Below are 17757 nucleotides of genomic sequence, written 5' to 3'. Positions count from 1 at the left end.
GACACGACCTACATACCTGAACTTCTGCCCCTGTTCCATAAGCATTCAGCATGAGAGGGTCTGATCATACGTCCACTTGCCAAGTACAGTCAGTCGTTGCTGCTCTGTCGATGTTCAGTAGATTAGCGTAGCTCTTTGATCGTGTTTTATTGTGTTCTTAATTCACTTTGTGCTACATTCAACGACGCTGGTGACGAGTTCGATTTAAAGAACTTGAAATTGCAGAAGACGGTTATTAAATTGTAGAACAGTGATAGTGGGAGTGCTTATGACAGAAAGTGCACACTTGAGACACACAGCCAGGGAAACAGTTGCATGTAGCCTACAGTGACGTTATTCCATGGCCCAGACTGGGGGAGTGCTTTGCTTCTGTTTGTGTTACCAACTGCTTTCAACTACGGATCATCTGTTGACGGAGCTGGGCATAACGACCACAGGACTCCTGACTGAGTCTGCCATTACTTCCACCCTCCATGGCCCACTCCCTCGCTCCGGGCCTGCGATCAGCTCCAGTACACGTCCTTGTGCTGCAACAACTGAGCTGTTTAACAAAGTGAGCTATGTCTGACGTCAGAGGCACGGAAATGAAGTCAAATTACCAGGATGATATTATTATTATTATTATTATTATTATTATTATTATTATTATTATTATTATTATTATTATTATTATTATTATTATTATCGTAGTTTGTTTTGGCACGAAATGCTGTAGAAAGTCAAGGAAAGAGCAGTTCCGTATGAGCAATGTTCAACATACCAGCAGTGGGATTAGATAAGGCCGCCTTCATTGGCTGGCGCGCGTGGGAGGAGTGGGGGCAGGGCGGGGCGTGTTGCTAGGCGACCTCTTTAAGCCATTGGATTGGAACATGATGCTTGTTACTTCTATACGGAGCAATAAGCATATTAAGGTCCCGAGCACGCATTTCTCTACGTCTCGCTGCTCACTCTTCCCTTTGAAAGGCCGCCTGCTATATTTTTATTAGTCTTGTCACTCAATTGGAATGTATGACGTAAGAACATGGCTTGGGTATTTCATATGGTAAAAGAAGGGCCTGGCCGCCTCTGTGGTGTAGTGGTTAGCGTGATTAGCTGCCACCCCCGGAGGTCCGGGTTCGATCCCCGGCTCTGCCACGAAATTTGAAAAGTGGTACGAGGGCTGGAACGGGGTCCACTCAGCCTCGGGAGGTCAAATGAGTAGAGGTGGGTTCAATTCCCACCTCAGCCATCCTGGAAGTGGTTTTCCGTGGTTTCCCACTTCTCCTCCAGGCAAATGCCAGGATGGTACCTAACTTAAGGCCACGGCCGCTTCCTTCCCTCTTCCTTGTCTATCCCTTCCAATCTTCCCCATCCTCCGCAAGGCCCCTGTTCAGCATAGCAGGTGAGGCCGCCTGGGCGAGGTACTGGTCATTCTCCCCAGTTGTATCCCCTGACCAAGAGTCTGAAGCTCCAGGACACTGCCCTTGAGGCGGTAGAGGTGGTATCCCTCGCTGAGTCCGAGGGAAAAACCGAACCTGGAGGGTAAACAGATGATGATGATGATGAAAAGAAGGGCCTAAAAGAGACACGTACCATAAGTAGGCTAAGCCCTTGTTGTTCTGTTTGAACTAGCTCTACATGGCAGCTCGGAGACTGAGTTCTGTCATTTCCGTGAGCAATCATCGTCTGCCTCTACTTCTCTTACCCTCCATGGTCGAGTACTCCTATCCTCACCTTCGTTCTTCACTTTTTCGTCACTACTTCTAACTTAATATTGCGAGTCCGCCCAGCTTTCGCTCCCAGGCAGCGAGCCTGTCTCCTGCCACTGGTTCAATTCTCGGCAAGGTCCCGGTCTACAAAGCCGACAGGACTCGTTTCGCTGACAGTCGCTTGGTAAGCCAAGACACATCAGTGCCATGGATTCTACCATCCTGGAAGAATGCACATTCTAAATACTTCCAGAATGGTATTTCCTACCCGATATTTAGGAAAGGGTTTTTAGTTACGAGTAAGCAAGTGGCAAGTATCGTCTAGCATGTAAGCAACTCGCATGATCCTCGTTGAGTGACTTGGCGCGAGGAACGTTCACTTCGCGCAGGTAGTCTAGGAGCTGGAGTGCCAAGAGAGGTTCTAAACGCTTAGTTGAGAGAGACAGGCTACTGTGCCACTTGTTATTTTCCTTTAAGGAATGGCTACACACATCCCCCCCGCCTTCACGACTCCCTTTCCTAATTCCCAACTGTGTTTCATAATATTTTAGTTATTAGATGTATCATGTTCCGTGGTCGTGGTGCAAAAAATACACTTTTAGATAGCCTATGTAACTTTTAAGAACACCTAACATTATTTCTAGAAAAGTAAAGGTCCGCTCCCACCTAGTGGAATCGAATCGAACCGAACAGTCGAAATTTCCGCTCGGCCGCTCACATCTAGCAGCCAGCAGCGGAATAGAATCGAACGGGATTCTACGCGGGAAATATAAGGCACGCAATGGACAGTTTAATAGCGCTAGCACTTTTGTGTGAAGAGGCGGAAGATGAAGATAATGAGAGGAAAAGAGATCGGAGAAGATTCTGGGTACATGAAATTAATTTAACAAGAGAGCCGAAAGGAGAGTATGCAACTTTATTTGAATATTTATTGCGCGATGAAGCTAAGTTTCGGCAGTACTTCAGAATGAGTGTGTTGAAATTTCAACAACTATTTCAGATGGCAGAACCACATTTAACGAAACAGTTTACAAGATTTCGTGCACCAGTACCTCCTCTTCTGAGAATGATCGTCTGCTTGAGGTAAGTTGTAAAATTTTTAAGCCAAAACCGAAAATATATATCATAATATATGATAATGACAATTATGTGGGTAGGCCTATGTTTAGACACTTCGTTATCAATCCTGTTGAGTGTTTCCGGCAAGTGAGCTTGTTGTGGGCAAGTTTTATTACAAATTATTGACGAAATTCTAGCGAGCTGTTACGGAGAATGTTAATTTCTCCATAGCAGTACCGATATTATTTTAACGTCAACTCGAACGTGAAGCCTAACCAGTCGTCAGCTGACTGGGAAATTTGATAGCAAAAGAAGTAAATAAAAGCAATAATTGTTATATAATTACTGCAGTAGAAATGCAAACTAGCTCCATCACTTCACCGTGAAATAATCATCGCATGCATCTCTACCGGTACCTACCTTGTAGAAATTTACTGGAAAGAGCAAGTTGGCGTAATCCCGCCGTGATCTTCTAATTTTACTATGATCAAGATTTTATTATAATATAGGCTGTAGGCCTAATTAGAATTTAGGCATAAAACTCAAAGCTTGAATTACTTAAATTTAAATTTTCACTGAATAACTAGGGCTACTAATTTTTAATTGCACTCTGGTTGTACCTGATAATGAAGGTGCCCCAAGTTCTTATTGGAACTAAAACAAATTTTATTTTGTTTTTAGTTCTTGTTTGAGGTTGTTCCCAATAAGTTGGCCTACTAATTGTTAACCTAATTTGAATGATATTTGTACCAGTAGTATTAACATGGTTGATGAAAGTAGATTTGTCTCCAGTACCTATGTTAAAACATTATTAATGGGAGACCTTGTAATAAATATACAGGCAGGTCTCTTAGCAAACTTTTTACAACCTGTCAGTAAGATATTTTCTAATTTCTTGATTCATTGGGACCAGATCATATGAGTTATAGGAAGCAGTTGATATTAATTTTGAATAACTCGTAACAGGTAGAAGGTAGATACCACTACAGAGAGATTAAAAGTAGCATTCATTGATAACACATGTGATATACAGGAAGGTTTCTTGGAATACACCATAATATGAGGGACTAATGTATATTTTAAGAAAAAGTTTACCCAGTTTTGAAGTTTCTGAGAATAATTACTTGAGGTAAGCTGCAATAATTTTAAATTTAAAAAAAAACAGTAATTGAATCTTAAAATAATCTATTTTATTACAACTTATAGGAGTGAACAGAACAACAACAAAATAATGTACTTTTTGTACTCTTCATTGATAACCCTGTCGGTTGACTGCTTCCATCTCAGCATCTGTCACAGCTTCTAGTACCCTTCTCTTCGTAGCAATTTGAAGGTCCAGAGGCAAAGATTTTACAGTCTCTGCCATACTTAAAAAGAAGTGTGTTATCGCATCAGTTTTGTTTGTTTCAAGAGGGTTCACCTTTTCCAGATAATTAGACAAAACTGTAGCTACAGATGTGGATGGAGGTGTCTGGGATCGTTTCCTTTTAAAACCAGAATGCACTGTTTTTGTTGATGGTGAGATTGTTGCCTGTGAAGTAGATGGTTTTTCTTGTGTGAACTGGTTAGGATCTGCAGCACAAGTTCCTTCAGTGGTTTCTGGCTCAATATACACTACAGACTCAGGTGTTACAGGTTCGGTTGATATAATGGTGTCATTGTCATTCAAAAGAAAATATTGAGTTGGTTCTATTATTAAATTCTGGGATGTGTTTTCTGTGGAAATATTGGATAACTGTGGGGAAATTGGTGCAAGGTATGGCTTCAAGAATGACAGCTCATTCTGAAATCTCCAGTCTTTTTTTACCCCTCCCTGACTTCCACTTTTTTCTTTCTTGATCAGAGATTTCCTGTAGCATTCTCTCAAACGCTTCCAGGATTCTTTACATTCAGTTGCTGGAAAAGAAAACAGGCCCATAAGTACCATAATTTAAATTTGTAACATAAATACTATATAAGGCAAAATATAGTGAACTCTTCTCTATTTTGTTTCAGGTTCCTTGCTACAGGGGATAGCTTGCGAACAATTTCGTTCAGCTACAGGTTAGGACATTCCACAGTCGTCAAAATTGTTAATGAAACATGTGAAATTTTATCGAACATTCTTCATCCTATATACATGCCAAAACCGACTGAAGAAAAATGGAAAAGTGTTGAGAAGGGATTTCAAGAACGATGGCACTTCCCAAACTGTATAGGTTCCATTGATGGGAAACATGTCATCATACAAGCCCCAAATAAAAGTGGTTCTTTGTTTTATAATTACAAGGGCACATTTTCTATTGTTCTTTTGGCATTGGTGGACTCGAACTATAAATTCATAGCCGTGGATATTGGAGCATTTGGTTCTAATAGTGATGGAGGAATTTTTCAAAATTCAAATTTAGGAAAAGCGCTGGAAACAAAAAACTTGAATATTCCGGAAAAGAAAAATCTACCTGGTACGGATATCCATTTACCCCATGTTATTGTAGGGGATGAAGCATTCCCCTTAAAGACTTATTTGATGCGACCTTACTCCAAAGCTCAATTAAATGGCAACAAAGAAAAGAAAATATTTAATTACAGACTCAGTAGAGCGCGAAATGTAGTAGAGAACACATTCGGAATAATGGCTCAAAAGTTTAGACTGTATCAAAGACGTTTGCAGCAAACTCCTCAACATGTAAAGAACATAGTTTTCACAACTTGTGTACTGCACAATTTCTTGAGAGACGATGTAATTTCGTTCGTTGAAGAGGAATCGTTAAATTCAACTTCAGCAGCTCTGCAGCGGTTGCATTTTACAGGAGGAAATGCTACTTCTGTTGCAATGGGAGTACGTGATGAATTTAAAACTTATTTTAATGCAGTAGGTTGCGTACCATGGCAAAACGACATCATTAATAGAGGTAGACTGAACACAAATTAAAATCTGTGAAGTGTTTGTTGTCCGCAGCAAGGTGTAGCACTTATGAAATTGTTCAATGTAAATATATATTTTTTATTGTAAATACTGTAAATATAATAAATATAGGCCTAAGTGATGTCAATTATCGTACTAGTATACTATATGTGTACTTCAACATGATACAATTTTATAGTAAGGTCAACAACAATTATGAAATAACTTGTATATAATCTTTCTAACCTGTTTGATTTTTTATTTCCTTGCTTATTTCCTCCCAGGCATTGTCTCTTACGTTGTTGTTACAGTAGTGCTTGTGGGACTTGTCATAAAGAAAACTGTATTTCTGAACTAAACTGATCAGTTTTTCTGTGTCCATTATTATAAATAAAGCAAATTAACTATCGCAAATTAAAACGTCTCTTCAATCTGTAGGAAACAGCTGACTTCCACCTGATACACATTTGCCGCCAAATCCCCGACCGAAAGATGCCGATCGTTTACGAAGTTACACGAATGTTGATAATTCTGTTCGATTCCGCTCCGCTAGTCGAAAAATATTCTTGGCAGAGAATCCTGTTCCGTTCGGTTCGATTCGATTCGACTCGTGGCGATCGCCATCTCTATCTCCCATTTAAACACATGTTAAAAAAAAATTCTGTTCGGTTCGATTCGATTCCATTCCACTAGGTGGGAGCGGGCCTTAAGTTAATGATAGCGCCCATCGTAGCAGATGGAAACTGAATTACAGTAGTTTGTTTTCCGTGTTGTTCGACTTTTTGTGAAACGAACTCTCTTCTTTCTTCATTTGACATGGAACAAACATTTGAATAATTCTTATCGAAACGGCGCGTTTCATTAAATGTGCGCGATACAACTGTTTTCAAACAAAGCTTTATTGTTTCTATCATTCCGAATTTCCCAGTTCACTGTTCTTGAAAAATCTGGCCAATACCTTTGTTAAGTTTCTGTTTTTGTGGTATACAATACCACCAGAAAACTATGTTCAATAAACAAACTTCACTGACTGATGTGCCGGCCGCATCTGACACTGTTGCCATATTGCACGTCCGAATGGAACTAGAATTTAGAATTTCAATGTTTATTTCTTACACATGAAACACCATGACTATACGACTAGATCTACATGGTGCACGAGACACGTGGCGTGTTCGCCTGTCGCTAGAACGAAGGAGGAGCATGGGACGTGCGCGCTCCGCATGGATCGGAGTTCAGAGACAAACCTAGATGGCAGGAAAAAGTGGTTTAATAACAAACAGAAAATGAAGGATAAACGACAACCACGGCCAGACGAAAGCACAAGGACATGGTTGAAAGCGGAGGCCATAGGCTCACGGAGAGGGGAGAGAGTCACCCTCCGGTCGCTAATTGTTGATTGCTCCCCGAAGCCGTGCAGCAGGTAGCAGTAAGGAAAACAAACCCTCTCTTACCCAAGAGACACGTGGTTCAATACAATCCATTGATTGCAATTCGGAGCCTAAATAGGCTACAGTCAACACTGTATGAGTCGTGTTCGTTCTTCATCTATTAATAAAGACACGGTCTATAAAAAGTTCCTTCTAATAATATCTAGAATTTGCAGATTATCTTGAGACACAAGCGGCAAACAGAAAGTGACAATTTGATTGATTCGCTGTACATTTCCTACAGTGATATTCGTTTTGAAATTATAAACTAAGCTTAGGAGTGGAAAAAGGAGTTTACTGCGGTTCACTGAAAATTAAAGTACCGTAATTCAGCCACATTAATAACTTACGACGTTTGTGAGTACAGCCACAACCAGTTAGTCGGTAAGAAAATATCTCAGTGATATAATTTGAGCAAAATAGTGCATTTTTCGGGAATTGCACACAACATGTTCGTAGGGCTTCAGTAGTGTTATAAACTCCAGTTTAGAGAGCTAAGAATAACGGCCGAAAGGATTCGTCCTTAAAAGTAGGACTATTAGGCAGTACCATATGGCTGATAAAGCAGGCATGAGGCAGTTTCTAAAAAGTAACTATGATCGGTGGAAAACGGTAAAAAAAAATTGTATACAGACTCTGGGATGGGTTTAAAGAAATTGTTGAGGAATGCGAAAACAGGTTTGTACCTTTAAGGGTGGTAAGGAATGGTAAAGACCCACCTTATTATAATAGAGAAATAAAGAGACTAAGAAGGAGGTGTAGACTGGAAAGAAATAGAGTTAGAAATGGCTGTGGAAGTAAGGAGAAATTGAAGGAACTTACTAGAAAATTGAATCTAGCAAAGAAGGCAGCTAAGGATAACATGATGGCAAGCATAATTGGTGGCCATACAAATTTTAGTGAAAAATGGAAGGGTGTGTATAGGTATTTTAAGGCAGAAACAGGTTCCAAGAAGGACATTCCAGGAATAATTAATGAACAAGGGGAGTGTGTATGTGAGGATCTTCAAAAGGCAGAAGTATTCAGTCAGCAGTATGTAAAGATTGTTGGTTACAAGGATAATGTCGAGATAGAGGAGGAGACTAAGACCAAAGAAGTAATAAAATTTACATATGATAACAATGACATTTACAATAAGATACAAAAGTTGAAAACTAGAAAAGCGGCTGGAATTGATCAGATTTCTGGGGATATACTAAAGACAATGGGTTGGGATATAGTACCATATCTGAGGTACTTATTTGATTATTGTTTGGTCGGAGGAGCTATACGAGATGAATGGAGAGTTGCTATAGTTGCCCCTGTGTATAAAGGAAAGGGTGATAGACATAAAGCTGAAAATTACAGGCCAGTAAGTTTGACATGCATTGTATGTAAGCTTTGGGAAGGCATTCTTTCTGATTATATTAGACATGTTTGTGAAATTAATAACTGGTTCGATAGAAGGCAATTCGGTTTTAGGAAAGGTTATTCCACTGAAGCTCAACTTGTAGGATTCCAGCAAGATATAGCAGATATCTTGGATTCTGGAGGTCAAATGGACTGTATCGCGATTGACCTGTCTAAAGCATTTGATAGGGTGGATCATGGGAGACTACTGGCAAAAATGAGTGCAATTGGACTAGACAAAAGAGTGACTGAATGGGTTGCTATATTTCTAGAAAATAGATCTCAGAGAATTAGAGTAGGTGAAGCTTTATCTGACCCTGTAATAATTAAGAGGGGAATTCCTCAAGGCAGTATTATCGGACCTTTATGTTTTCTTTTATATATAAATGATATGAGTAAAGGAGTGGAATCGGAGGTAAGGGTTTTTGCGGATGATGTTATTCTCTATAGAGTGATAAATAAGTTACAAGATTGTGAGCAACTGCAACGTGACCTCGAAAATGTTGTGAGATGGACAGCAGGCAATGGTATGTTGATAAACGGGGTTAAAAGTCAGGTTGTGAGTTTCACAAATAGGAAAAGTCCTCTCAGTTTTAATTACTGCGTTGATGGGGTGAAAGTTCCTTTTGGGGATCATTGTAAGTATCTAGGTGTTCATCATCATCTGTTTACCCTCCAGGTTCGGTTTTTCCCTCGGACTCAGCGAGGGATCCCACCTCTACCGCCTCAAGGGTAGTGTCCTGGAGCTTCAGACTCTTGGTCGGGGTACAACTGGGGAGTATGACCAGTACCTCGCCCAGGCGGCCTCACCTGCTATGCTGAACAGGGGCCTTGTGGAGGGATGGGAAGATTGGAAGGGATAGGCAAGGAAGAGGGAAGGAAGCGGCCGTGGCCTTAAGTTAGGTACCATCCCGGCATTCGCCTGGAGGAGAAGTGGGAAACACGGAAAGCCACTTCCAGGATGGCTGAGGTGGGAATCGAACCCATCTCTACTCAGTTGACCTCCCGAGGCTGAGTGGACCCCGTTCCAGCCCTCGTACCACTTTTCAAATTTTCGTGGCAGAGCCGGGAATCGAACCTGGGCCTCCGGGGGTGGCAGCTAATCACGCTAACCACTACACTACAGAGGCGGACAACTAGGTGTTAATATAAGGAAAGATCTTCATTGGAGTAATCACATAGATGGGATTGTTATTTTGCTATGGGCTTTACGTCGCACCGACACAGATAGGTCTTATGGCGACGATGGGATAGGAAAGGCCTAGGAGTTGGAAGAAAGTGGCCGTGGCCTTAATTAAGGTGCAGCCCCAGCATTTGCCTGGTGTGAAAATGGGAAACCACGGAAAACCATCTTCAGGGCTGCCGATAGTGGGATTCGAACCTACTATCTCCCGGATGCAAGCTCACAGCCGCGCGCCTCTGCGCGCACGGCCAACTCGCCCGGTGATGGGATTGTTAACAAAGGGTACAGATCTCTGCACATGGTTATGAGGGTGTTTAGGGGTTGTAGTAAGGATGTAAAGGAGAGGGCATATAAGTCTCTGGTGAGACCCCAACTAGAGTATGCTTCCAGTGTATGGGACCGTCACCAGGATTACCTGATTCAAGAACTGGAAAAAATCCAAAGAAAAGCAGCTCGATTTGTTCTGGGTGATTTCCGACAAAAGAGTAGCGTTACAAAAATGTTGCAATGTTTGGGTTGGGAAGAATTGAGAGAAAGAAGAAGAGCTGCTCGACTAAGTGGTATGTTCTGAGCTGTCAGCGGAGAGATGGCATGGAATGACAATTAGTAGACGAATAAGTTTGAATGGCGTTTATAAAAGTAGGAAAGAGCACAATATGAAGATAAAGTTGGAATACAAGAGGACAAATTGGGGCAAATATTCATTTATAGGAAGGGGAGTTAGGGATTGGAATAACTTACCAAGGGAGATGTTCAATAAATTTTCAATTTCTTTGAAATCATTTGGAAAAGGCTAGGAAAGCAACAGACAGGGAATCTGCCACCTGGGCGACTGCCCTAAATGCAGATCAGTATTGATTGATTGATTGATTGTCCTGCTAACCACATGACACCTCGTAATCTGGAGGCCTTCAGACTGAATAACAGTCGCTTGGCGGCTCTTGAGCTATGGGGTTTTCTTTGGTTCTGTAATAAACAACTTTCCCTGGAGTATGCCAGGCAGATGACAAGGATTACAGGCTTCAGTACACAACGTGTTCCCGTACAGATGTTGTCCACAAGATCCCCAAATCATCCGACCAATAGCCTACGTCACCTTCCTGAGGAGGGGCTGCCTGCCCGAGGCGGTAAAGGCGTTATCGGTTCGCCCGGAAGGACGTGGGTTCGAATCCCCGTCAGGAAGTCGTAAAATTTAAGAAATGAGATTTCCACCTCCGGAGGTGCGTATGGCCCTGAGGTTTACTCAGCCTACACCAAAAATGAGTACCAGGTTAATTCCTGGGGCAAAGGCGGCCGGGCGTAGAGCTAACCACTCTACCCCATTAAGTGCCGAGGTCGCGGATAGTGGAATCTTTTACCTTCCACCCCTTCCAGGGCCTTGATGGCCTGTACGGAGAAGACTTTGCTTTTCTTTTTTTCTTTTTTACCTTCCTAAGGTCCGAACCAAGGAAGGAACATCTTCCTCTAAGCAACTAACAATTAAGGTGGATTTTTCAGAAACCTTTTTCATTTCATTTCCTCCTGTAAATAATGTAAGGAAACGTGTTATCAATGGAACAAAACATATTTTATTTTTGAGAACATTGTTAATAGAATGACTTCTTTAAGTTATTTCAATTTGCTGTACGTCGCACCGACAATGGCGACAATGAAAGAAGAAAAGCCTAGGAGAGGGAAGGAAGTGGTTGTGGCCTGGTGTGAAAATGGTCAACAATCTTCAGGGCTGCCAACTCGCTCGGTAGCTTCCAGTCTCTCTGTCCGATTCGTGTCTATCACAATCTGTTTCCAGTCATTCCATGAAGCCCCATCTAGCAGCGAGGATAGGAACCTTGCCGGCTGCCGAAGCCTGTCGCTCTCATCTGGGGCAATGATTAATGACTGACAAATGAAATTAAATTATATTGGAGAGTCTTGCTGGATTGAAATACGACAGGGAAAACCGGAGTAACCCGGAGAAAGACCTGTCGCCTCCGCTATGTCCAACACAAATCTCACATGGAGTGACCGGGATTTGAACCACTGAACCCAGCGCTGAGAGGCCGGCGCGCTACCGTCTGAGCTACGGAGGCTTCTGTGTCTGTCGCATACGTAGGCTTAATTACCTAGAAACTGGTAGAAGCTTTGCTTTTTTAAATAGCACTATAGGCTATAAATTTCTCTCACAGAGCAACTAAAAATCGAGTGGCAAGTCCAGTGATGTGATTATTTTGCAAATCCGACGAGTACTTTTGGAGATAAGTTAATAAAAGGGTTTCATACGTGTAGGTATTGGGCGGTGCGCTACTCACTGTTCTAGACTCACACACACATACATGATATTGTCAACCAGGACGAGATGTTCACAGTGAACTAAATGGGCGAGTTTTGTTTCATTTTTAGTTTTAATGTGTAAATTAATTCCATTCTCTCAGGTTGATCTGCACTGAAAGAGTACCACAGACATGTCCGTCTCACAGCATTGGTACCCGCCGCCATATTACGTTACTGCGATTGACTTTTAGTTACTGTGCTAAGTGAAGCTTTGGTTTCTGTTGGGTTTATTGATGCACATTTCGAATTAATTTTCCAGCAACTTACAGAGTTCTTGAACGGTGAATACCTGCATAACTCTCCCTATTCGTGAAGAAAGGAGGAATAGGAGTTTCAGTACACCAATAAGTGATGAAACAGTTCAATACGACGATAATAGTCATGTCATGAAGCCCAGCAAGACATATGTTCCGTTTTCCGCATCATTCTGTGAACGACGCCGCGTGAGTTTGCATGCAGGAACTGTCGTTACGTGCACAAAGAGGGTGAAGCTCTAAGTACAGCCTGGCTTTGGCGTGGAAGGGAGCACGAGAGAGGACGCTATGTTCAACTGCTGCCTGCGTCAGAAGGCGGGGTAAAATTTACAGAGTTTTACCTTTAGAGCTGGATAGTACCACCGATTTCCCTGCCTATTCTTGGATACCAATCCACAAATTTCGCGGCTTAAGTAATAATAATAACAACAAGGAAATTTCGTCACAAGCCCAAAAAGGTACAAGTAGGCCTTAAGGAATCAATAAACTCGACATAATTTGTAGCATTGAACAGTGTAGAAGATGAATTACTTACCGAGCACATTCTTAATGAGGCACTTAAGATAGCCGTGCACTGATGGAAGCCAGATGGTTCTGGTACTTATCTCAACGCAGAAAGGGGACTCCCGTTCGCGCACTAAAATGTAAGAACATGCTTCAGAAATTACCTGTAAACCTGTGATGCGAGTCGAACGAAAATCGATCAGTAAATAGAGAATGTCAAGATCTATCAACTGAATACCCATTCAACTCTGAGAAACGATTATTAAAATAGTGGAGCGATTTTTCCAATGTGGGAGGAGTTTCCCTCACCATAGCAGACTACCCTAGTCATCCATAAACGGAACCGTACGAGGCTCATCGACACTCTGTGTTAGTCCGATACGCAGTAGCAGCTACAGTTTCTTTGTGTGAAGTTGGCGCCGTTGTGTGTGGACCAATCTCAGTGTTCTGTAAGGGAATGCAGGCAAATAATGTTATTTCAGGCTAAATGAATACTATCAGCAATCGTCATGACGTAGTGAGTATAGAGAACCAGTGGTTATTGCACCATAATTAACGCATGTGCACTCATCAGAGGCAATAAACATAATTAAACAAACGTTGTCAGATTAGCGAGGAGACTGTACCATCAATGAATAGTGACGTCAATTAGGAATCCACAGATCAGTGAATATTTCTATCTATAACGAACGGGAATCGAGTAGTAGTCTTCAGGGACAGTAATCGCCGCTTGGTGGCAGTCCATCTCGAGCTTATGAGTAGATCTACCAGCGTCGCATTATTCTGAAGTCGTCAAAACATTGCTTCAAGTAACCCGACTTCTCATTCTTTTTGCATGTATATGAGTGCTCCTCGAACTCAGGATTTACAGCATCGAGATCACGTCTGTGTGCCAGCGGGATTCTTGTTTGAAGACAGTGGGAAACGTTCAGCGGCTGGAGGTAACAGTCAAGGACACGGAACGAGATGAATCCCTGACATTCTACTATTGAGACGGTAGCTATGGATAACTAAATCCATATCGGTGCCACGGGATGATAGCAGGTTACACACCAAAATGATGAGTACATTCCAATGATATCATAGCATGAAAATCAGCCTGTGTCTCATTAAGATGTAAATTTAATTTTGTAAATAAAATTTAGCAGCACGAATTTTGAATTTTATATATAACGTGTATTTAACGCAATATGCGAGTTTCAATTGGGTAAAGTTTCCTTTATTACTTTTATTGTTTTTGTCTTCTGCGATTATTAGTAAATCACAAAGTTATCTCCGGGAATTTGCATGAACTGGTGTATAAGGTCCCATAGTTTCTTACGTGTCTTCGTATAGGGATGGACTTCATAATCCTTTCCAATTTCAATCAGCTGATAAGGATCTTCTCAAATTTCGAATATAGATTGTTCAGAGGTTTCACAACTTTAACGCATGACTACAGTTACTCCTCCTTTAGTTTAAGGATGAGGACAAGTGGAGAAATGAAGCGATTGACTCGAGGTGCGAATCAATCACCCATATAGATACGCGAGTGAGTGATGTGTTTTGTCGGTACGATCATCCCAATGTGTTTCAATAATGTGGATATTATGTACACGTATGTGAAATTAAGGGCAAACCATATATGTGAGAACGTGCAACACAGGAATAATAATAATAATAATAATAATAATAATAATAATAATAATAATAATAATAATAATAATAATAATAATAATAATAATAATAATAATAATAATATTTCACTGTGGAAGCTAATTCCTTCCTTCACAAATCACAACTTAATTCGCAAGATGGAAATGTATCTGAAAGAAAGCACTACCCCAAGTGGCAGCTCGGCAGAGAAATCCACCATTGCACTATGCAATGCAACGGGACCTAGGGTTCTGGGGAGTCCAAGCATCTGCAAGAAAGACGAGTCGGAGCGTCTTGAAACACCTTCCAAACTCAAATTCAAGACGAACTATTTCATTGGAATAATAAACATTAACTCACTTACCAGAGTTGGAAAGCAAAACAACTAGAAAAGCTTTTGGATAAAAACCAAATCCAGATCCTTGCTGTACAAGAGACAAGATTCTTGGAAGAAAACATCACAGAAATCAACCAATACAGAATATTCAAAGGAAAGCCGGCTATTACAACAACTCCAACATGCCTCTGCTCAGAACCTGCTTCTGCATAAGCAAGACGATAGTAAACAATGTCACAGATTTCACATCAAGATTGTCTCTACTACAGTAACTACTAAATGCAAGAATAAGAGGTACACTCTCACAACTGTCATGCTCCGATCAACGAAGACAACAAGAACAACCGACAGAAAGTTGATGACGTCTGGGATCTTCTGGAAACTGAAATCACCCGGATACCGAAGATCAACGTAAAAATCCTGCTAGGAGATTTTAGCGCGCAGATTGGGAAGGAGCGAAAACACAGAGACGTCGTAGGGGAATATCCAGCACATAGGAAGACAAACAAGAATGGGAAAATGCTCATTGGTCTCTGCAAAGCTTTTCAGTTGAAACTTACGTCAACACACTTCAAGAATCTCCCGAGGAAATCAAAGACATGGATATCTCCGAATCCCGAACTAGGGGAATTCCAATCGGATCATGTAGCGATAACAAGAAAAAACTCAAAGCAGGTTATGAACGTCAAAGTAATTAGGAACGGTGAATTCGATTCAGACCACTATCTCTCCAAAGTTAAAATCCGTTTTCTCCCAGTAGGACAAAAAGGAGATCCACCTAAAGTGATTAGATATAACACAAACAAAATAAACGTCACTGAAGACATCATTAGAAACTTCAGGGACGAAATCCGAACCAGTAGAAAGGGTAACTGGCACGGGAATCAATGAAGCCACAAAGGAAACACTCCGACCGGCTAGGAGGAAAAGGAAAATATGGTGGAATGAAGAGTGCGAGGAAGTTGTCAGGGACAGGTCCGAGAAATTGAGAAAATGGAAATGCTCCAGAGGAAAGGAACACATGGAACAATTCAGGGAACAGAGGAAAGAAACATCCAGGATATTTCGAAGGAGAGGTGGCTTGGAATGATGTTAGCAGACGAATAAGTTTGAGTGCCGTCTTTAAAAGTAGGAAAGATAACAATATGAAGATACAGTTGGAATTCTTCTTCTTCTTCTTCTTCTTCTTCTTAATCTGGTTACCCTTCAGACTCTGCTTTTCCCTCGGACTCAGCGAGGGATCCCACCTCTACCACCTTAAGGGCAGTGTCCTGGAGCGTGAGACTTTGGGGCGGGTGATACAACTGGGTAGGATGATCAATACCTCGCCCAGGCGATCTCATCTGCTATGCTGAACAGGGGCCTTGCGTGGGGATGGGAAGATTGGAAGGGATAGACAAGGAAGAGGGAAGGAAGTGGCCGTGGCCGTAAGGTAGCTACCAACCCGGTATTTGCTTGGAGGAAAAGTGGGGAAACCACGGAAAACCACTTCCAGGATGGCTGAGGTGGGAATCGAACCCACCTCTATTCAGTTGACCTCTCGAAGCTGAGTGGACCCCGTTCCAGCCCTCGTGCCACTTTTTAAATTTCGTGGCAGAGCCGGGAATCGAACCCGGGCCTCCGGGGTGGCAGCTAATCACGCTAACCACTACACCACACAGGCGGACAAGTTGGAATTCAAGAGGACAAATTGGGGCAAATATTCATTTATAGGAAGGGGAGTTAGGGATTGGAATAACTTACCAAGGGAGATGTTCAATAAATTTCCAATTTCTATGAAATTATTTAAGAAAAGGCTAGGAAAACAACAGATATGGAATCTGCCACATGGGCGACTGCTTAAAATGCAGATCAGTATTGATTGATTAAAGGACTAAACGATCATTTTAAAGAGCTAAACTGGAGGAGATGCAGACCGACTTTGTCAAGAACAATTCCAGAGACTTTTATCAGAACTTCAAGAGCAAACTGAAAGGATACCAAGCGCCAAGTTCGAGCTTCAGAAACGAACGGGGTAAAATCGGACTGAGCAACCAAGAAAACTGTAAGATATTAGCCAGATACTTCCACACTCTCTTGAATTGTCCTTCCCCAACCTCCAAACTAGAATTTCCAGAACTCAGAAGATGACGAACCACCAACAAAGGAAGAAGTCAAGAAAGCTCTTGAAAACTTCAAAAACAACAGGGCAAGTGGAGAGGACTCGATAACGGCAGGAATGTTGAAATGAGCAAAACCGGAAATCTTAGATGATCTTCACTAAATCATCAAGGAAATCTGGGAGAAGGAGACAATCCCAGAAGAATGGAAAACAGCACTTATCCATCCGCTGAATAAGAAAGGGGACAAACAGGATATCAACAACTATAGGGGCTTGTCCCTCCTCCCTTTCGCCTACAAAATCCTCTCAAAACTGCTTCTTAATAGAGTAGAGGCGAATCTGGACCAACAACGAGGGGAATGCCAAGTAGGGTTTAGGGAAGGACGCTCCTGTATCAAACAAATATTCAACCTGAAGTCAATACTCCGCTACAGAATGTTGAGTGGTGTCGTTTATAGACTTCAAAAAAGCCTTCGATTCGGTGGACAGAGAGACCTTGGCTAAGATCAAAAGGGATTTTGTAGTCAAAACCAAACTGGCAAATATAATCAAAGAGACCCTAACAGGCACAACCTTCAAGGTAAAATTCTTCGGGCATCTCTCGCAATCATTTGAAATCAAGAGAGGCGTGTTGGACTATCCCCTCTCCTATTCAACTGTGTTCTGGAGAAGATAGTGAGAATATCGAACTCAGAACTCGAACATCAAGGGATAATCCCAATCTGTGTAGGGAGAAAATCAGGAGGGATTAAAGTCAACTGCTTGGCTTTCGCTGACGACTTTGCTATACCATTAGGAAGTCCAGAGGCCGCAACCATCCAGATTAACCTCTTGGAAAGAATCGCCAGCCAAAGAGGACTGAGGATCTCAGCAGAGAAGGCCAACTTCATAACGAACATCAAAGATGGACCAAAATTCCTGGAAACAGAGAAAGGACGAATAGAAAGGGCCAAGAAGTTGAAGTACCTTGGTGAGACCATACA

The 17757-nt window shown here is 41.8% G+C and overlaps 2 protein-coding genes across 2 annotated transcripts in view; one reads left to right on the top strand and one right to left on the bottom strand.

Moving 5' to 3' along the window:
- LOC136881149 (homeobox protein goosecoid) overlaps nt 1-17757 on the bottom strand; it is a 178957-nt gene that overhangs the window by 65258 nt on the left and 95942 nt on the right. The gene's annotated exons all lie outside the window — the stretch shown is intronic.
- Nucleotides 2562-5773, top strand: LOC137502183 (uncharacterized). Its single transcript, XM_068229228.1, has 2 exons — nt 2562-2771; nt 4743-5773. The coding sequence occupies exons 1-2, from the start codon at nt 2656-2658 to the stop codon at nt 5656-5658; spliced, it is 1032 nt and encodes a 343-aa protein (XP_068085329.1). The 5' UTR covers nt 2562-2655; the 3' UTR covers nt 5659-5773.

Source organism: Anabrus simplex, chromosome 9, assembly GCF_040414725.1.
Source record: "Anabrus simplex isolate iqAnaSimp1 chromosome 9, ASM4041472v1, whole genome shotgun sequence".
Taxonomy (NCBI): domain Eukaryota; kingdom Metazoa; phylum Arthropoda; class Insecta; order Orthoptera; family Tettigoniidae; genus Anabrus; species Anabrus simplex.
The sequence above is the reverse complement of the archived record's forward strand: the minus strand, read 5'-3'. Positions and strand labels throughout refer to the sequence as shown.